This window comes from Hippopotamus amphibius, chromosome 4, assembly GCF_030028045.1.
Source record: "Hippopotamus amphibius kiboko isolate mHipAmp2 chromosome 4, mHipAmp2.hap2, whole genome shotgun sequence".
NCBI classification, from domain to species: Eukaryota; Metazoa; Chordata; class Mammalia; order Artiodactyla; family Hippopotamidae; genus Hippopotamus; species Hippopotamus amphibius.
Genome location: NC_080189.1, coordinates 75,879,359 through 75,901,423, shown reverse-complemented (window position 1 = coordinate 75,901,423; position 22,065 = coordinate 75,879,359). Strand labels below are relative to the sequence as shown.

The window sequence follows — 22,065 nt, the reverse complement described above, 5'->3', positions numbered from 1 at the left end:
CGTCTGAGGTTACCGGGCAAGGAGACAGTCCAGGGAACTTCAGGGCCGGAGGCTGACCTGTACGTGAGCTCCTGTCTGAACTCGAGGGATCTATTTGTGTCATCTTGGGAAAGAGAGCGCGTTGGCAAAAGTCTTTAAAATTGCAGTTGCCCAATGCTCAAGCCTGCAAAGCTTTGATGATATCAGGTGCTTTTATGAAATGCTCACATCAACCAGGACAGCCTTTCTGGAAGATGATTCAGCATTATTTATCAAGAGGATGAGAAGACCTGCCTGCACTCAGTAACCTGGAGGTCCCATAACCAGGTGAGATAGCTAACCTAGAGGTGAAGACATTTGAGCCACATACTTATTTGGTGGGAAAAGTTGGAAACGAACTGTGTCCAAAAGGAGGGGAATGGTTAAATTAGCCCCTCGATGGAATATCAGTTAACCAGCAAATGGTAATCATGAACCCTGTACAGCAACATGGAAAACATTAGCGGTTTCTGGGAAAAGCAGAATAAAACCATCTGTGCCATGATTAGAGCTATACAATAAAAGGAATGCGTGCCTGCGAATAGGAGTTGGGGGTATGCCCGGAAAATTTAAGACAGTTTGATTTTAGCAGGGTGAATATTCTGTCTTTGATTTCATTAGTATTACTGTAATGATAATCAGTTACCAAAGAGAAAAAAACGAAAATTTTGATCTAATCACAATGAAATCTCACAAAATTGGCAAAAGCTGGATCTGGAGTGGGTGCACATTTGCAACCATGGGCTGCCATGACCCAGACTCCTGCTTCCTTGTAGCAGCACAAATGGCCTTTTGATGTGTCCCTCCCTCACAGCCTTACACCCACAAAAGCCCTGTGGTCTCTGGCTTGTCCACAACCCTCCTAAGCTGGGGTCACTAGGACTGCATCTAATGCTACAAAGATGACCTGGCCTGAAACTAATAAGCTATTACAGCAAGGTTGCAGGATACAAAGTGAATACACAAGTCACTTCCCTATATACCAGCAGAGAACAAGTGGAATTTGTAATTTAAATTTATATTTAAATTTATATTAGCACCCCCAAAATGAAATACTTAGATATAAATCTAATAAAATATGTACAAGATCTAGATGAGGAAAACTACCAAACTCCCACTAATAAAATCAAAGAACTAAATAAACTATATATTCCACACTCATGAATAGGAAGACTCAATATATAATTAAGATGTCAGTTCTTCTCCACCTGATCTGTAGATTCAATGAAATCCCAATGCAAATTCCAGCAACTTACTTTGTGAATATCAACAAACTAACTCTAAAGTTTATATGCTGAGCAAAAGACCCAGGGCAGCCAACATAGTATTAAAGGAGAAGAACCAAATCGTAGGACTGTACTACTTGACTTCAGGACTTACTATAGGGAATTCCCTGGTGGCACAATGGTTAAGAATCTGCCTGCCAATGGGTTCAAGCCCTGGTCCAGAAAGATCCCACATTCCTCAGAGCAACTGAGCATGTGTGTCACAACTACTAAGCCTGCGCTCTAGAGCCCATGAGCCATAACTACTGAACCGGTACGCCTAGAGCCTGTGCTCCACAACAAGAGAAGCCACCCCAATGAGAAGCCCATGCAATTCAAAGAAGAGTAGCTCCTGCTTGCCGCAACTAGAGAAAGCCCACATGCAGCAATGAAGATGTAACACAGCCAATACAAATAAAATAATTAATTAATTAATTTAAAAAAAAAAGACTCACTATAGAGCTACAGTAACCAAGACAGTGTGATATTGGTGAAATAATAGACACATTGAAATAACAGACACATAGATGAATGGAACAGATTGGAGAGCCCAGAAATAGACCTACATAGAGTTAATTGATCTTTGACAAAGGAACAAAGGAGATACAATGTAGCAAAGATAGTCTTTTCCACAAATGCTGTTGGAACAACTGGACATCCACATGCAAAACAATGAATCTAGACACAGACCTTAAACCCATCACAAAAATTAACTCAAAAGAGAACGGATAACCATATGATCCAGTAATCCCACTACTGGGCATATACCCAAAGAAAACCATAATCCCAAAAGAAACTTGTACCATAATGTTTATTGCAGCACTATTTACAATAGCCAGGAGGACATGGAAGCAACCTAAATGCCCATCAATAAATGAATGGATAAAGAAGATGTGGCATATATATACAATGGAATATTACTTAGCTATAAAAAGGGATGAGATGGAGCTATATGTAATGAGGTGGATAGAACTACAGTCTGTCATACAGAGTGAAGTTAGTCAGAAAGAGAAAGACAAATATTGTATGCTAACTCACATATACGGAATCTAAAAATGGTACTGATGAACTCAGTGACAAGAACAAGGACGCAGATACAGAGAATGGATTGGAGAACTCGAGGTTTGGGAGGGGGCAGGGGGTGAAGGGGAAGCTGAGATGAAGCGAGAGAGTAGCACAGACATATATATACTACCAACTGTAAAATAGATAGTCGGTGGGAAGTTGTAGCATAACAAAGGGAGTCCAACTTGAGGATGGAAGATGCCTTAGAGGACTGGGGCGGGGAGGGTGGGGGGGACTCGAGGCGGGGGGGAGTCAAGAAAGGGAGGGAATATGAGGATATGTGTATAAAAACAGATGACTGAACTTGGTGTACCCCCAAAAAATAATAAATAAATAAATAAAATTAAAAAAAAAAAGAATGGATATAAATGTGAAATGCACAACTATAAAACTCATAAGATAGGAGAACATTTAGATGACTTTGGATTTGGTGATAACTTTTTACATACAATACAAAAGACATGATCCATGAAAGGAAGTGTTGATAAACTGGATTTCATGAAAATAAAAAATTTTTGCTCTGAGGGACACTGTCAGGAGGATGAGAAGACAAGCCACATCCTGGGAGAAAGTAATTGCCAAAGACAAATCTCAGAAAGAACTGTTATCCAAAATATACAAAGAACTCTCAAAATTTAACAAGAAGAAGACAAACAACCTTACTGAAAAGTGGACAAAGAACCTTAACAGACACCTTATCAAAGAAGATATGCATGTGGCAAACAAGCACATGAAAAGCTGCTCCACGTCATAAGTCATCAGGAAAATGCAAATTAAAACGAGATACCACTAAACACCCATTTTGAATAGGCCAAAATCCAGAACACTGATACCACCAACTGCTGGTAGGATGTGGAGCAGCAGGAAGTCTCATTCATTGCTGGTGGGAATGCAAAATGGTGCAGCCACTTTGGAAGACAGTTTGGTGGTTTCTTACAAAATAAACATACTCTGACTATATGAGCCAGCAATTGTGCTTGGTATTTACCCAAAGGAGTTGACAATTATGTCCACACAGAAACCTGCATGTGGATGTTTAGAGCAGTTTTATTCATAATTACCAAAATGTATAAGCACTCAAGATGTCCTTCAGTGGGTGAATGCATAAATAAACTGTGGTACATCCCAAAAATGGAATATTATTCAGCTGTAAAAGGAAATAGCTCTCAGGCCATAAAAAGACATGGAGGAAACAAATGCATATTACTAAGTGAAAGAAGCCAATCTGAAAAGACTGAATGCCGTGTGATTAGAATCATACATTATATGAGGGTGAGTCAAAAATTACCTGCACTCCGGATATATTAAAACTTCTGTTGGCTGCACTATCGTATCAGCGCTTTCCGTTCAAGGCTACTGCCTCCCCAGTCACTGCTGTGAGGTGTGAACGTGTTATATCTGTTCCTCTGTAACTGCGGCACGAGCAAAAATGCATGCCGCACTTGTGATTTGCAAAAAAGAAGAGCAGCGTGCAGTGATTCGTTTTTTGTGGTCTGAGGATGTGCACATCCACACACTTCTGCCCACACTGCTGACACCCCGCATAAACTTCATTTTGAGGTGTTAAAGCTTCCTCCCTATAGTCCTGATCTCGCTCCATCGGACTTTCACCTGTTTGGTCCCCTGAAAGCAGCCGTATGAGGACGAAGATTCACTTCTGATGAAGAAGTGAAGACAGGGGTGCATTTGTGGCTCGCAATTCAGCCTAGAACATTTTTTAATGAAGGAATATAAAAGCTTGTTGACAGATGGATAAAGTGTATTGAAAAGCAAGGAGCTTATGTCAAAAAATGATGTATTTGTCCTTTCTAAAAGTTAATTAAAATAAATTCTACAGCCAGAGTGCAGATTATTTTTGACTCACCCACATATAATGTATGATTCTAATCACACGGCATTCTGGAAAAGCAAAACCACAGAGACAATAAAAGCATCAGCGGTTGCCGGGAGTGAGGGAGGAGAGATGAAAGTGTTACGTGTGATACTGTGATAGTGCACACATGTCATGAAACATCTGTCCAAACCCATGGAATGTACACCAAGAGTGAACAGCAATGTAAACTATGGACTCCAGGTGACTACAATGTGTCCACGTGGGCGCATCAACTGTAGCGAATGTCCCGCTCTGCTGGGGGATGTTGATAATGAGGGAGGCTGTACATGCGTGGGGGCAGGGAGTACACGGGAATCTCTGTACCCTCCTCAGTTTTGCTGTGAGCCTAAAACTGCGCTAAAAAATAAAGTCTATTAATAAGAAACCAGTGCCCCGTGAGCTCGCTGTCTGGGAGTCTGCATCACCCTGGGTCAAACTGTGGACTCACTGATCACGTGAACATTTCCAGCTGGAGGGGCAGGTCACCCACATTCCCCAAAGTGAAACACAGGCTGTGACACTCACTCCACTGAATTAGGTCTTGTTCAGCCTGTGGAGTCCTGGCCCTGCCGCCAGGACACGTGGGGCCCCACCCAGCCCAGCCCTGTGGCGGCTTCTACAGAAGGAAACCTCCTCTAACACAGCAACGAGAGGAACCCAGACTGGAGGCGAGAAGGGATGTCGTGTCCCTGGGCCCGTCTCTGCCCACCTCTGCCCAGGAAAACAACGCAGCGGGGACTGACCTGCGCCCTGCTTCAGCAGCTCAGCCGCAGAGTTGGCCGCCGTCTGCGGAGAACTTTCGGCTATTTCCTCCAACGGATCTGCAGGAAGGAGCAAGAAAACGTAGAAGTGAGTCCGCCTCAAGGGCAAAAAATCAAGACAACGTGGACGGTCATGGACGCTCATGACTGAGCCCCGGACGGTGACACGCAGGCTCTGCAGGGTTGGGACTTCCTCCCGGAGATGAGAGTCCCGCCCAGAGAAACCATCATCACATTCCAAGCGAAAGCTGGGATGGCACCGCTCAGCAAAATAGCTTTCTCATCCCTGAATTAATTTTTATGAACAATTACATTTTAAAAGGTAAGTCACATTTGTCTATATTTTGAATTAATCATCTTTCTGGAATATAATACAATTATGTGAACTTGAGATTGCCTCGGAAAGCAGGGATATGCCTGATCACGTGTTGTGGGTGCTATTTTTAAAATTTTTCTTACCATGGATATTTTGAAATAAACACAAAGGTAAAGACAATAGTTCATCCTGCACCCAACATCAACAATATCAACATTTGCTGATTTTGTAGAATTATAAAAATTAAATGTAAATGGCCTTGAAGGTCTCTGAGTCCAGGCATTTTATTATTTTGAGCTACATACTCTTTGCTCCAAGGAAACTTTTCACCAAGCCATGACATACAGATGTAACCAGAGGCTGCAGGGGCAGCGGGCCACCTCTTCTTACCTGACCTGGGTGAACTATTTAGGGTTTAGCCACAGAGTACATGATGGGAAGGAAGTTCTGATATGATTTTTCTCACTGAATCTCTGAGGATCACAACACCCTGTGGGTGATCCCACACAGAGAGCCAGAGCGGCCCTCAGGGCCCGGCAGCGTACCTCTATCCGGAATGAGCAGTTTGCAGGGCAAAGCCAAGGGTGTGATGGAATGCTGACACACCAAAGCTGTCAGGCTCCCTGTGAACGGATGAACAGCAAACAGGCATTAGCACTGCCCTAAATACTGCGTTGCTCAGCCAATTTATCTGCTGAAGGGAGGCTGCTGTAAAGGGTGACCACTTATATTTTTAGCAACCAACACGCTCCATTATTGTGCAAAACTTCAATGAAGCGAAAGTTCGGCAGATGGTGAAGAGGCAGGTAAAGGGAACTGTAGATGATACATCACTACCAATTTATAAAGAACAAGTCATACAGTCTGCTGAATCTGAGACAGCTCCCACTGGTACCACTGAATCTCTCTGTACGGTGATGCTTTGGTTTCTCAAGCTTCACCTGTGAGCTCATGCTGTCTTTCAGAGACGCCTATGGGGTCAGGAAGGCTCTCATCTTACAGGGAGCCTGTGCTTCTCTTGTGCCCGGAGGATGGGGTCACACTCAGGCCCCAATCTTGTCCACACTCCTCCGCCCACCTGCCTGGACCTTGTGGTATCTGCATCTCCAGTCCCAGCACCTGCATTTTATTTGCTTAGTTTTGAGAAAGTTTTTACGAACAATTTTATATCCAGTTTGTTTTAGTGATGATAACTGGGGAATCTCTGAATGGGGATGAAAAGTAAATGCTCTGCATGAAGCTCCAGCAGAGCAATGGCAGTGAACAGAGGGAACGTGTGCTCGTGGGTGCAGAACACCAAGTCAGGCTCTCAGCCACCTACCGAAATACGGTTCATTGGAGCATCCTTTCAACCGCACTCCTTTTGGGGTGCATTCAATCAAAAAATGCCGCACGAGTTCATTGGCCAAATCTCCAGCTGTGGTAAGAGATGTAAAAGAAAGAGAGGAGAATTTTAAAAAGTGAGAGTGTGGGAGGATGAGAGAGCAGGAAGGAGAATCTGGCCCCTGCAGTAGGTTGACTGCCAAGAACCACTCTAGGAATGTAGCTGGGCTGCAGGAAGGCTGGCTGAGCCCTGCCCAAAAGGGCAGCTAGAAAGCCCTCCAGTGACTGTGCCTAGAGGTGGAGGCAGGAGTCCTTGGGAGACAGCCTCAAACATCCTGCAGAATTCCCAGTGATGGGAATGAGCAGCTAAGAACTGGGAACTTGGACCTCCAGCTCCTTCGCCTAAGAAGAGAGCTTAGAAAGACCCAGACACAGTACAATGCCCAAGAATGAATCACTGGAAAGACCTGGAAGGGTGCCAGTCTTCTGGGTAAGATTTAGCCAGGAGTCAGGTGCACAAGCCCCTCCTGAAAGCAAGCCCTCTAGTCACATTGCTACCACACAGACCTGTGTTCATGCCAGTCCGTGAGCCCAAAGAGAAAGTGCATCGCGAAAAACCACAGAATGGCAAACTGTCTGATGGTAGAAAGGTACAAATAACAAACAGAAGAAAAAGAAGTCACTGCTCTATGCTAATGAGTCCTGCAGACATTCAGGCCGTGCTGTGCTTCCATCCTGCCTCCTTCAGCACCCTCCACGCGAACGTGTCTCCATGGGAATGTGTCTCCATGGGAATGTGTCTGCTGTAACTTCTGACAGCAGGCCCTGCTAGAGCTAGGTTTGGGCCCCACACCTGGCCCATAGCAGGCTTCCCAGTGATGCTTATAAACAACTGTGACAAATATCAACAATATCAGAGCCAGCATTTCTCAGGGGCAGTGTAGCTGGAAGGAAAGGAAATGATCAGACTCCATAAAAGGCAGTACTGAATAAAAAGGGGGAAAAAGACATTTTGCCATTCAGTTCTGGGAGGAAAATGATCCATGGCTTCCAAACTGAAGGGAGACACAGAGTGTGGTCTGGATGCTAGTGGTGAGAAGTGACTCAGTGGGAAACCCAGCTGCTTGGCGCTTTGGAGAACAGCACCCCACACATCTGCCATTGCCCTGTCTCCAGGATACCAGGGGTGGGTGGTGACTTGATGGGCTTTTTCCTGGTTTAGCCAACTCTCAGATCTATCCTTAGACTGGGAAATCCAAATGCCAAATCCAGGGGCTGGGTGAAGACAAGGCAGCCAGACAAAATTTCACCCAGAGGATGCCGGCAACGTGGCATGTCCCGACGTCTGCTATTCTAATATCCTCTATTTTGTGGCCTTCACCTGAAGACGGAGTCAAAGTGGGCCTTAGAGGCAGGATGCATGCCTGGAGGTAAGAATTATACACATCATCTGTATTTCCAAAAACATAATGCATGCAGCAAAAAAAAAAAAAAAGGTTTTGGCCTTGCTTTTAAAAGTTTCAGCTGAATATATATGGAATCAAAAAAAAAAAAAAGATACTGATGAAGCTAGTGGCAGGGCAGGAATAGAGACGCAGACACAGAGAATGTACTTGAGGACACAGGGGGTTGGGGGGGAAGGGGAGGGTGGGATGTAGTGAGAGAGTACCACTGACATGTATACACTACCAAATGTAAAGGGGATGGCTGGTGGGAAGCTGCTGCCTAGCACAGGGAGATCAACTCAATGCTTGGTGATGACCTAGAAGGGTGGGATAGGGAGGGTGGGAGGGAGGCTCAAGAGGGAGGGGATGTGGGGATATATGTATACATAAAGCTGATTCACTTTGCTGAACAGTATAAACCAACACAACATTGTAAAGCAACTATATTCCAATCAAGATCTGGAACAAAAAGTTTCAGCTGCAACTGAGGAGCCCGGGAGCTGCCGAGCCCTCCCTCCTGCCCCACAACACCCATCTCTCGTCTCCACAGACCCGCAGAGGTTCCTGTCCTGAGACTCTTTTCTGATATAATCATCACTCAGCACGTTTCCAAATACTGCCAAATGCCTTATATCCTCCACAATCAGGCCCGAGTCAGCTCTTGAGCTATAAAAGCCTCTATTTCCACTCGAAAGCAACTGGAGTGTCTCACACATGAATTCTGGGCGCCCTGGCACCCTACTCCCCGGGCTCCCCTGCTCAGCCTGATCTGCCCGAGCCTTCTCCTCCTTCACTTCCAGACGTGACAGCAGCATGGAGCTGGGCTCTGGGCTCTGAATCACCTGCTCCTTCTCTGCCTCCCCCTCCCCCTCCATTCACACAGCCACTACCTCTGCCCAAACCGACCCTGTAAGTTTCCTGAAAACCCCCTGGCCGTGCCTGAAGCCTTGAACACCAAATCTCATTCTTCCAAGTGTAACTTACTCCGAGGCAATTTTCTCCAGGAAGCTTTAAGCAGAGATTTCATCCCAGGATTTGGCACTGGGTGCACAGCATGGGTGAAGAAGTTAAGTGTTATTCTCTTTAAACACCAAGGGTTCAGAATCTGTGCTTATTCGGAGCCACCCTCCCCCCACCCAAGGTGCGCCCAGGCGCCCTAGCAAGAGCCCTGCGACTTGCTGACATTCCAGTCCACAATCTCCATTCAGGGGGAAAGAACCGTTTCCCTTTCCTTGGAGTCTGCGGCGTGGTTGGTTTAAAAAAAAAAAAAAGGCAAAGAGGGCAGGGTGAGATAAAAAGAAAAAAAGACTAAACCAGAAACCATATATTAGGAGACAGAGGAAGGGAGTAAGTGTACAGATCTGGGAACAAAGCTCGTCCCTGAGGGAGTGATGAAAAAGGACCTGGTGATACGCTATTTGAATGCGTGGTATCAGCAGGAGCTCGGGAATTTTTAAAAATGATACATTCCCTAGCTCAGATCCTAGAGAGAAGGAGTGATGCTCCGACAGCAAAGAGCAAACCTAGCGATTAGATCTTGGTTTCTAGATACTATTCCCCAATAAAAAGAACCAAGGATCTCTAGAGAAATGGCAGGGGCAGGGAAAGTACGAAGTAAGCCTAAAACGCGTTTGCTGTTGCAGAAAGCGGGGGTGCTCAGGGACTAATGGGTGGTATGTCAGAAGGACACGGGGCCACTGGAAGGGCTTCACCTAGTCAAATCCGGGATCCTTGGAAACCACAGAGTAATAGTGATGATGGATTACGACACATGGGAAAGGGTGTGTAGGGGCTTCCCCACAAGGCTGTCGCCTGTGTTTGGGTACATGCATGGCTGCTTCATAATAATGTTTACCTGTGTGTGCACACATTGCAAATTCTTCTGTACATGGTTATGTTCATGACAAAAAACATTAAAAGGGTAAGAAGAAGCCTTGCCTGTATTACATGTTATTCAGTCATTCGGTTATTCTAGTATTTGTCATCTGCGCAGAGTGTTGGACTAGAGAGGGAGGAGGGCTTTGTCCTTTCTCGACAACCTCATGACTCCAGGCTTACACTGGCCTCACTTTCAATCCATCAAAACACTCTACTGGGTGTAGGAACAAGAACCGTGTGTGTATGGGGTGTGCCACCTTCTATGTAAGAGAAAAGGAAAAAATGCATATTTGTGTGCATTGGACAGATAGTGAGAAGACACACAGGAATTGATTACAGATGTTTACCCACAGGAAGCAGGAGGGAGCTGAGGCAGACAGGGCTGAAAATGGGAGCCAAGATGCCTTATCAGAGACGTTGCTCCATTGTTCTGCTATCTGAACAATGGGATGGATCACCCACCAAAGCAATAAAAAAAAGAAAATTGACAAATAATTAACCTTCCCTCTTGAGCTAGGACAGGACTTACTAAAATACATGAAAAAAATAAATACTAATTTAGAAAACTAAAAAAGGAAACCTATGAGTGCTGTTCTAGGTCACCCACCACCTCACGGACACACAGGTAACTGACCGGCGAAGTGCCACCGAGCAGAGCCAGGGGACCCACCAAGCAGAGCCAGGGGACCCACCAAGCAGAGCCAGGGCACCCACCTTTCTTGTTCAGCTGCAAGACGGAGGGCGGCGGCGTGGCCACCTTCATGGCCAGGCCGTAGGCACCGCGGAAGGAGTGGCTGTCCCTGACGATGAATGACCCGGGCTCCTTGTCCTTCAGCATGGCGATGGCTGGGGAGAGGACAGAGAGACGTGAGTGTCTGCCAGGGGAGGCCATGGTCAGTCTCCATTTACAGCCGTGACGACCGTAAGGGAAGTCTCTGAGAGGTTTTGTGGGGGCCTGACTGTGAGGGACACAGGGGCACAGGGTGGCCCATCCCTTTAGACCACAAAGCTGCTGCCTTTTTTTTTTTTTGGCCGCATTGGGTCTTTGTTGCTGTGTGCGGGCTTTCGCTAGTTGTGGCGAGCTGGGGCTACTCTTTGTTGTAGTGAGTGGGCTTCTCATTGCAGTGGCTTCTCTTGTTGTGAAGCCCAGGCTTTAGGTGTGAGGGCTTCAGTAGTTGTGGCGCACGGGCTTAGTTGCTCCCTGGCATGTGGGATCTTCCCAGACCAGGGATCAACTCCGTGTGCCCTGCATTGGCAGGCAACTTCTTAACCACTGCGCCACCAGGGAAGTCCAAGGCGCTGGCTTCACACACAACTGCTGTTAACCCCACAGCACCTGCGAGGCTCAAATGAGGACCTCCACCTGCCAGCCCAGGAAACCAAGGCCCACTGGCACAGGTGCCCAGATCAGGTCCCAGTACACACAGCATGGAGGAGCCAGAAGTCAGGCGGGCTGCCACGCAGGCCCCACCATGGCCCTGCCCTATGTCTCCCTGCGTGGCATTTTTCTTCGAGATTTTAGAAAGTGCGCTTTCAACTTTCAAAGGAAGGAAAGAAGTTATTCCCATCACATTTTCTGAAGACGCTGGATGGACTTCAAAATTTACTGAATATTGAATACAAATTCTAAGATTTGCCCCAGGGGATGCCAAAAATGTGGCCGTAGTGGCCCTCCGTCCCGTGGCTCTGAGACAGGTGTGGCAGCTGCGGCCAATCGTTTCCCACCTGGACGAGGCTGTGAACCCGTATTCGATGCGGCCGCCACTAGTCAGGCAGGGCCACGAGCTATGTCTGGCACTGCACTCTCCACCTGCCCCAGGTGAGGCTGGGAGGCATGTCACACTGATTGTCACCTAAAAAGAACATCCCTCCCCTTCAAGACCAAGGTCCAGCTCCCCCAGATCCCATGCTCAGCATACGGGAAGAAAGAGGGATGGATGGGTTAGGGTGACAGTAACCTCAAGTTGATGTGGCCCAGACACTGGTGAGAATTTTCTCTAGTAACCAGAACATCTCGCAGAATTTCTTTTATAAACTTGACATTTTACAAAAGGAAAGCCAGGTGGAAAAAGTATAAAGCACTACAAACTTACAGCCATGGAAATGCCGCCTTTCTGTAGTGCCTAAGGCCCTGCCTGGGGTAGATGGGGGCCCGGACACAAACCCGGGAGTGGCAGGAAGCCCCGTCACACCTCGGGATATAACCCCAGGGAGCTCTCTGTCCCAGGCCCCCTGTGCGCCCCGACTCCAGCCCCAACCCCCCCCCAGCATGGCGTTTGCTTGGCTGCAGGAGGAAATAATTGGTTTCTTCTACACACTCTCCCATGGCACTGCCCTAGCCCCTGCAGGACAAAGCCATGAGGCAGGAGCTTGTACACTGCCACATGGAGGGGACAGGAAAGCACAGCGCTCTGCAAGGGGAGCGGGTTTGCTGTGGCCCCCAGGAGTGCAAGCCTGACACAGTGGAGCCAAAGCCCACCTGCTCTCCAGCAACTTAAGGTCAGGGGATGGGACCCCAGGCCTAGGCAGCAGGTTTTGTCTCATAGCATGTTTTCTAAATATGGGGGTTGAACACATATTATTTTTTTTTAAGTGGGGGAAAGATCACTTACAGAAGTTATATTTTTCAATGGTGATAATCTCACCAGAACTTTTTCTAAGTCATGATTTTACTTCACTGTGGTGGAAAGAAGCACCCCAGCCTCGTGGGCGGCAGACTTCTGGGCAGGAGAGGGAAGGCTGGCTCTACTCTGGCCCATTCTGTCCTCCCAGACCCCATCCCCTGAAGCCAGGGTGTCTGGGCACAAGGGAGCCAGGCTCTCATGTGCCCAAGGAGGGAGCCCAAGGGTGATGCTAGCCTCATTTCAGAGATGAGCCTGTGTGCTGAGGTTGTGAGAGGAAGGCTGTGGAAGGAGCCCGTGCGCACCCATGGGGCAAGGCCAGGTCTGCTGCACGGCTGCAAGGCCGGCAGCCACATCCCCGTCACCTCTCTCCCTGCAGCTAGTGCTTCCAAGGATTCGAGCAAAGAGGCCTGGGAGCGAGGCTAGAACAACCACACTTAATTTCCACTTTACTTTAAAGCTCCTTTCCTCCTAAGGTTTTTATTTTCACCTTTAAAAAAAATCCCAAGCAACTAAACTTGCCATAGTTATATGTGAACAACTGTGCCCCAAAACACGCTATAGATTTTTTCCCCCTCCGCATCTCACTAAAATTTCATTACAGCTTTTCCAGAAAAAGGCACATCCCAGCAGTTACAACAAAACCCACGGGTGGCTTTTTTCCACCTGGAGAAGTTGGCACAGCCAACAGAACATTCATCTGTGTAGGTGTTGTCTACACAAAATATCTAGAAAATAGAGGAAGTTACTCTTTGGGAGTTCAACTGGAAAAAATACCCAATGCACATATTAGCTATTTTGAGATAGAGTCCATCCCAAAGAAATATTTTTAAATCTGTGGCTAAGATTAGGCAAATGACAACAGTAACTCCTACAGCCCAGGAGGTGCCAGCAAGGGAGGTGCCCTCCATCCACAGCCTCCCCGCCAAACCCCATGGGGCAGGCTTTGCCATCCATGTCCTGCAGGAGCTGCCTGGTGCTCTCCAACCAAGCCTGCCTCTTCCGAAGCTGGAGCCTGGCTGTTCAGACGAAAGAGCGGACGGCAGCCCAGCCTCCACCCTGGTCTGAAAGGCTGAGCTGCAGGCGTAGGAGGGTCTGCTCGGAATACTCTAGAACAGGGTCCTCGACAAGCACTCCTCAGGGTCTGTCGGGCTGGCTGAGGCGCTGAGGCACTGGAGCTAAGGGCCACAACCACAGGGGTTCCTGTGACCAGGGCAGGGAGGGAACGAGAACGGAGCATCTGGCCACGACAGAGCCTAAGACGTGAGGCGTGCCCAGCACAAAGGCCAATTCAGGGACTCAGAAGCTTCTCCAGGCCAAGCAGGCTCCCCCCATACAAAATGACAATAGGTCCATTGAGATCATGGGAAGAAAGGCACATTCTTACCATTTTTATCATCTGCCTAAATTGAGTAGAAGAATTTCGATGAAAAAGTTGGACAGTGCTGTTTTCCAGCCACTTAACCATTCACATCCGGGCATTTTTGAGAAACTCTCTCCCGGAGAGCAGTTGTGAGTTTCTTCCCCATGTTGAGAGCAGTGGTTTACCCTGCGCTGATCATGCCTCACCGCTGGAAGCCCCGCCAGCCACTTTCTCAGCCCAGCACCCCCAGGGGAATCTCCTTTCCGGGCATCCTGGCCAGCGTCTGCCAGCCCCCCAGCCAGTTCCACATCACCCTCTTGGAGGGACGCCCGGGAGTGAGAGCCCACAGGCAGGGAGGACAGTGGCTCCCGTGAGCGGGGCCAGCACGTCGCAGGAACCCCAGGAATTCTGCCGATGGAGTGAATGCTGTTCGCCTGAGGGGCTGCCCCAGAGGGGCCACCGCCAACGGCGTGCCGGTGTCCCTCTGGCACACCTCTTCTATTCGTGTTCTAGTAAAAAGTGACACGTGACTTAGCCGCTCAAAAATATTAACGATTTCTCATTTTTGCCAGCTGTCTTAAGACTGCACGGCACACCCAGAGTCTCTGTGCTGTGTGTGTGAGACGCTGTGCTGAGTCCACTGGCAGGACATCTTTCCAGTGTGACACAGGCAGGTGTCCCCGTGAGTGGTGTCAGACACCCCTCCCTCCCCACGACCCTCCGCCCCGTGGCTGGGGCCCACGATGTCTTCTCATCACAGTCTGCAGTCATCACTGGCAACGCTGGCCAGACGTCGGCCGGTGGAAGCCACCAGAAACGACATCCCACACACTGGAACCAGTCATGGCCAGTGCCCGTCCTGGCCGGCTCCCTCATTAGGATGGAGCTTCTCCAATAAAAGCTTAAAGGTCGTAGCCTTTCCGCCCTGCCCCCGAGGCAGGTAATGGAGTGCAGGCCCTGACCTAACTCATCCGCCCCAGGGCTATGCCTCCCTGACCCTCCCACCTTCCCGGATGCAGAGCCCTTGTCCCGCCCACGCACCTTGCTCTCTGGAGATGTCTGCCTTGTACCAGAACTTGGATGTGTCTTGGACAAAGTTCACGGACACATGTTTATCACCTGGATTATCTGCAAAACGAAAAACAGTCCCTGTGAAAGGCGTTTTTTATTGCAATTTCTTACCTCAAAGGGAGCTAGACATTGCAAGTCCCACCCTGGGCGAGGATGGTGTGCCCTGGGGAGAGCACTCTATTTAACCACAGGGGAGAAGCCTGACTTGGAGCAGGGAGTGGCTGTTTCATAACAGAAAACACAAAGACAGCAGGACACTGCGATCGGGCTCTGCACATTTCAACAGCACGTAGTTAGAAAGACAGGAAGCGCACAGAGCAGAGCTGGTATGGCTTTCTCCTGCCAGTGTCTTCTTATTTCTGCCACATTTGAAACATTTCATAATTAAATTTCAAATGTATTCATTTAAATTTTTTTTAAAGTTACTGTCACAGAAAACTGATTCCAAGTCAGAGGGGAAAAAAACAGAACCAGTGCAGATGTCTGCATTTTCTGCTGTTGAATGAATTTAACGTGAATACCCATAGAAGCCGAGGTGAATTAAGAGGCAGCTCTGAATGGTATTTGCTTTGGGCTAGTGAGATGGAAAAGACCCCTTAAAGGCTCTGGATTCTTCTCTCAAGGGGAGGCGCTCAACTCAGCACTAGCACTGGTGCTTACTGGGCAGGCCCAGCTGTAACCCCAGGGTCCTCCCTGGCCCAAGTACACAGGTGAGCACAGGGGTAGGCCCCCTTCTGGTGGAGACGCGCCTACCTGGTGAAGGTGCTGCAACCTCTGCAGCCTTGGAAAAGTCCGGGAGGATGTTTGGGAAAGGGATGCTCATGGTGCTCCCGCTGTGAGGGCTGGAGAAGCCGCTGGAGGACGGGGAGACCGAGCCAAAAGAGCGGTCTCCCTCCGAGGCCCGCTTCTTCTCGGGGAGGGGCGGCTGCCCGGGCAGGGTCAGCCCCGGGCCCTGGAGGACCGGGCTGTGGTGGCTGCTGTGTCCAGGCGCCACCGTGAGAAAGCTGTGGGACAGGAAGCCGCTGTCGGCAGCCTCGGCCGCTGTCCGCGGGGTGCCGGGGGCCTGGGATGCTCCGTGGGAATTGGTCAGCAAGGCCCCCGGGTCCTCCCCGGTGGGGAGCCCACCTCCTGTAGGGGAAGTGCCGAAGCTCAGAAAGGCCTGGCTGCTAGGGGGGCCCAGAGCTTCTGGCGGCTCCGCCAGGGACAGGTCATGGCCGTGGAAGGACGTCTGGAGCTCGGCGGGCGGGAAGTGGGGCCGTCCGGGGCCGTCCTTGCCCAGCCGGCTGCTTCCCAGAAGGGCCAGCGTGGACTTGGGGCTGGTCTCCACCCACTGGTGCTCAGCCGAGGAAGGGCTGTTGAAAAGACAAACCGTCAGAAAATGACACATCCAGGGAGATGCCTGGAAGTTAGCATCGGTTCCCCCATGATGGGGACAGGGATGGGGACAGGGGGTTGGGTGCTGACGCCCTCCTTGCAGCAGCCCCGTGCTCCCCCAGAGATCTGAACTCAGGCCCTGCCTTTCCAGCCTCCCAGATGCTCCGTCCACAGCCTCGGGGACAGGGGCCAGCCACAGCCTCATGTCGCTTCCTTCCTCGCTCTTCACCTGGCAAAGTCCCCTCTTCTCTTCAATTCAAGACGCGGCTCAACTGGGTCCCGACTCTGAAGCCCTCCCAGCCCGTGTCTGTGTGTGCACAGGGATTAGCCGTGTCCTCTCTCTGGTCCCACCATGGATGCACCAACCATGTGACGTACGTATCTGCTTAAACCCCCTCCCCCCATTTTCTTCTCCTTCCCAAGGCCCAACACAGGTGCCTGACACAGTCAGTTTTCAGTACGTGCTTGTAGGACACCCAGCTGATTAAGGATACCAGTAAGCACATAAGAAATTACCATATCAGAAATGGGAAATTCCAATAGTATGAATACTGGAAATTATATTTAGAAAGACAGAAAGACAGCTAACACACACATTTCACTCGCACACAGGTATTTGCTCTGTGTGTGATGCTAAGTCCTGATACGTGATGTCCCCCTCTTTTGTAAAAAGAAAGCAGGTGGAAGTAAGGGTGGTAACTGCAGAGCAATGTGCCCACACGTAAAACACTAAGAAATGATTCCTACCCTGAACATCTGAATTTGCTCAAAGGCATTCCCTTGTGAAGGTGAAACAGGACACTTCTCTCTGTCTGTGGCCCACCCGTTCTATTCCCCAACCCCCCTGAGGGGATGTTCCTGCACCCCCCTGCCCCCCCCCCCCACTTTCCTGAACACAAGCACAAATTCCATGTCCCCGAGAGCAGCACATCCTGCCTGCCCTCCCCACTCCAATCTGCAGCCCCGGGCAGACCCCCTCCTAGTCTGGCCACGGCACCTGCTTTCCAGCCTCAGCTCAGATGATGTGTTCACGGATGCCTGGTCCTTAACTGGCCACGGTGCCCAGACTCTAAATGCAGTGTGTTCCTTGAGAGCTCCGCCTGCTAACAGTGAGGGTGGACTCAGGAGTTTTTATTTTGACTGCATTTTTGAAGTGTGATGGTTGTCCATCCACAAGGCAGCCTGGTGTCACGTGGAGGATAAGCCCTCACCTTCCCTCCGTGGTGCTCGGGTTTGGGGTCTGTAAGAGCAGCCTGTGTTCAGTTCAAAGGCCACCTTACCTCGCGCTCTGCTGGCTGGGGCTGTTTCCGGAAATGGTGCAGGAGGATGTGAACGCCCGCTGGAAGGAGGGTGCCACGGGCATGTCAGCCCGGAGCATCACGGGCTTGGGTCTAACAGGGCTCTCTGACATCCCCACAGAGTGACTGAGAGTCTCGGGGCAGCCTCGTGGTTCTGGAGCAAGGAGACACAAACAGACTGTAAGGAGCAGTGCCACTTCCGAAGCTTTCTGCGGCAGAAGGAGGTGACCCGACTCCACCAAGTGCAACTTCCTCCTGCCAGGCACGTTTCCAAAAGGAGAAACACCTGACCGGTCCCTGCTCACAGCTTTCAACACATACTGGTGCACATCATCAGTGAGTAAGTTCATTTCTGATGAGAAGGGAGGGAGCCCAGCCTCATCACCTGAGGACCAGTTTACCCTTACATACTCACCGTAATGATGAGGTGAGCCGTTGCCCACTCCAGAAACAGCAAGGCTTCTGTGGAAACCACAGAGAAGACTCACTTTCCATAAAGTGCCGACCCAGAGGCTGTGGACTGGGCGGGCAGCCGATCTCCCTTTGTGCCCCAGGTGGGACTGCGCGCTTTCGGCGAACACTTCCCTCCGCCAGCACAGCCCTGCCTGCGGTGTCTTCACTCCCAAGAGATGCAGAGGCCACTTGGGCTGACCCCCGTCACAGGGAGAGGAGAAGCCGAGCACCAGGAAAGCCTGCCTGTCTGACACCCCCACACCCAAGGAATCTCCACACATTCCACGGACCAGCTGTTTGTCCTGCTTACAGCCTTGTGTCTCCACTATTTCTGGGTATTATTTTTTTTAATATTTTGCCTTTTTAAAAAACTAAGCTTTGAGAACTGGACAAATCTACTATGGTCAATAAAATAATATTGTGAGAAACACAGGTTATTTTGCGCTCTGCCTTAAAACAAGGGAGGATTGATCAGAAAATAATAAAGTTGAAAAAAATTCCACATCACTCATGTTACTCAGTTCCATCTATCTATCCATCCATCCACCCATCTATCCATCCGTTTACCCATCCATTTATCCAACTATCTATCATCTGTCCATCCATCTATCCATCCATCCACCCATCTATCCCCCATCTATCCATCTGTTTACCTATCCATTTATCCAACCATCTATCATCTAGCCATCCATCGATCTGACATCTATCTATCTATCAATCTGCCTATAATTTTGAACACAATATCAAATATTTAATAAAAAAAACTGATTAGGCATACTAGGTAACAAAACAAAAACATGAAAAACAAAACAAAAAAATGAAAAAGAAAAGAAAAAACACCCACAGCTAATACAAACATTGGAGTTAAAAGACACAGACTTTAAAATAACTAAACTGAAAATTTTCAGAAAATGTAAGAAAAGATAGAGTATTTCACCAGAGAACTGGAGTCCATTAAGAATAATCTAATGGAAGTCCTAGGACTTAAAAACAAAATTAATACAATTAAGCATGAGGTTAGGGATTGTATCAGCAGATTAAACACAGCAGAAATGATGAATGGTCTCAGAAATAAGTCAGAAGAAAATATCCAGCCTGAAGCAATGAGAGGAAAAAGGAGGGAAAATACAGAAAAGAGCAGAAAGATATGTGAGACATGATGAAATGTACAACTTTTCACATGTACAACTTTTCTAACACACACAACTGGAGTTTCAAGAAGGGGTGGAGAAATTAAATGAGGCAGAAGCAATACAGGGAAAGATATTTGCTGAGAATTTCCCAAAACAGACTAAAGAAATCAAGCCACAATTTTAGAAAAAAAATCATGAAATCTAAGCAGAAAAAGTTAAATGAAAATTACACTTATTCAATTAATAGTAAAACTTACGAAAACCAACAACCAAACTTAAACACAGCACTTGTCCATTCTGGGAGGAGGGTGGGAACCAAATTCAGTGTTAATTTTTTTAAACATTTAGTAAACTTTTGATTATAGAAAAGTCCAGTGCTAATGTTCTATTGGTACAAAACACACTGCAAACCCCTGGGGATGGACACTGCCTCCCGCATCCACCTGCAAATGCTCCATGATCACCCAGCACTGGGCTTGGTAAATGTGTGTCACAACAAACCCCGAGGCGTGTCTCCTGCTATGACACACCAATAAATTCCTAGAGCAGATGCGGTTATCCTACTCACACTGTGCAACTGCCCCTCACTCCAGCATAACATTCCACAGCAAATGTTCTAAAATAAATGTTTGTTGAATTAATTAACCAAGTGGATGGTCTTCAAAGCACATCCTTCAATCCTTTTGATTGAAGCTGGGATAGAAAAACAAAGATGGGGAGTTCCCTGGTGGCGCAGTGGTTAAGAATCCGCCTGCCAATTCAGGGAACACAGGTTTGATCCCTGCTCCAGGAAGATCCCACATGCCGTGGAGCAACTAAGCCCGTGTGCCACAACTACTGAGCCTGCATGCTAGAGCCCGTGGGCCACAACTATTGAGCTCATGTGCCACAACTACTGAAGCCCACACACCTAGAGCCCGTGCTCCGCAACAAAAGAAGCCACCGCACTGAGAAGCCTGTGCACCGCAACAAAGAGTAGCCCCTTCTGGCCACAGCTAGAGGAAGCCTGTGTGCAGCAATGAAGACCCAAAGCAACCAATATATAAATAAATTTATAAGAAAAAAGAAAAACAAGGATGCGTGGTATTTCAGATGTTCCTCTGTACCTGCCCTTCTCTTCCTGGCAATAAAATTACATCTTCAGTTGCATTTGCCTGTATTCATTTTCTACTTCAGATATATTTGCTGAGGACCAACTATCTGTCAGCACAGTGCTGGATAATGTGGGAAAGTGAGTGCCTGTGCGGTCGTGCTCTCCAGGTGAACGTTCTGTCTGAATGAGGAGACTCAAATTAGCATCACAAGGAGGAGCATGTGAGTTGCAACCTGTGAGCTTCAGAAAGACCTGCAGGAGGAACTGTTTCTGTCTGGAGAGAGTTGGCTTCCTGGAGGAGGTGGCATCTGATGGAATCCTGGAGGGCTGCTGGGATTCTGATAGACCTAATGGTACGCGTGTACTGGTGCATTGGGCACCATCCGCAGGCTCTGTGCTCACAGGGCAGGGGGAGCCCCCACTGTTCACTGCTGGCCCCTCCACTGAGCTGGCAGCTGGTGGGAGCTTCAGGGCAGTCATGCTATGAATTAATGAATGAGTTAGCAGAGGCACAGAGGGAAAAGCACAGGGCAGGGAAAAGCACAGGGCAGGGCAAAGTGTGGAAACATGGTTCAGGAGGTTGGCCCGAGAAATGAGGAGGACAGAGGTGCCAATCAGCCCCTATGGCCACACGTCAAGGAGCAGCACAGAACTATGGGATCACAAAAACAATTTACCCACCAAGTCCAGTGCACCCACTCCAGGGCTGTTTGAGCACGTCATGGGCCGCATGTGGAAGCACGTGGCACGAACGTGCACACAGCACCTGCTCACACTACTCACAGGATCAGTTCCTCTGCTACCGAGGTGGTCCCCATGCGGGGATGGGAGCTGCATGTCAGCCAAGTCCCAGGAATCCCACACCCCATTCACATGGCGCCCAAGAGTCCCACCAAAGGAGAAGCAGAGGAAAATAAGATCCCACTTTGCACTGTTATCACGCTGCCTGTTCCAGAAAACAACAAGCACAGTGCTGCCCATGAAAGTGGCTTTGTTCCTAACTCAGTTAGAGCCAGCTCTGGGGCACGTGGCTGCGTTTTGTTTCCTCTGGTCAGATCAGCCACTGCCTGGGCAACAAGATTTAACCCCTAAGGGGATGGTCCAGCACCTCAGATGGAGACCCTGGTTTCCTGGCCCCTCTACATGCTCAGAGATGCAAACAGCACTAGGGGACTTCCCTGGTGGCACAGTGGTTAAGAATCCGCCTGCCAATGCAGGGGACAGGGGTTCAATCCCTGGTCCAGGAAGATGCCACAAAGCAACTAAGCCCCTGTGCCACAACTACTGAAGCCCATGCGCCTAGAGCACGTGCTCTACAACAGAAGAAGCTACTGCAATGAGAAGCCTGCGCACCACAAGGAAGAGTAGCCCCTGCTCACCACAACTAGAGAAAGCCCGCACGCAGCTACGAAGACCCAGTGCGGCCAAAATAAATGATAAATAATAACAAAAACTGTTTTAATTAAAAAACAACAACAACAACAACAACAACAACACACAGCACCAGGAGTGAGGGGCCTCTTGGGAGATAAGGGCACACCCTTCATTCTCCAAGCAGTGGGGTGCTGGCCACTGGCCCTGCTGGGAATCTAGAGACGTAAGAACAGGAGACCCCACAGCTGGAGAAGGACCTTGAAATCAGGGCCCAAGCACAGACAGAGGCACTAGTTGCATGAGTCAAGCCTGCAGACTGCAGACCCTTCTGTGTGGATTTG

General features: G+C 48.8%; 1 protein-coding gene across 3 annotated transcripts in view; it reads right to left on the bottom strand.

Annotated features, from left to right (window-relative positions):
* TNS3 (tensin 3) overlaps positions 1-22,065 on the bottom strand; it is a 246,418-nt gene that overhangs the window by 9,321 nt on the left and 215,032 nt on the right. For all 3 annotated transcript variants that reach the window (XM_057731401.1, XM_057731399.1, XM_057731400.1), the window contains 7 exons: positions 17,654-17,825; positions 15,753-16,351; positions 14,970-15,056; positions 10,659-10,790; positions 6,620-6,715; positions 5,844-5,921; positions 4,965-5,042 (listed from right to left, as the gene is read on the bottom strand). In XM_057731401.1, coding sequence (XP_057587384.1) covers positions 4,965-5,042; positions 5,844-5,921; positions 6,620-6,715; positions 10,659-10,790; positions 14,970-15,056; positions 15,753-16,351; positions 17,654-17,825 — 1,242 coding nt within the window. The remainder of the gene's footprint in view (positions 1-4,964; positions 5,043-5,843; positions 5,922-6,619; positions 6,716-10,658; positions 10,791-14,969; positions 15,057-15,752; positions 16,352-17,653; positions 17,826-22,065) is intronic.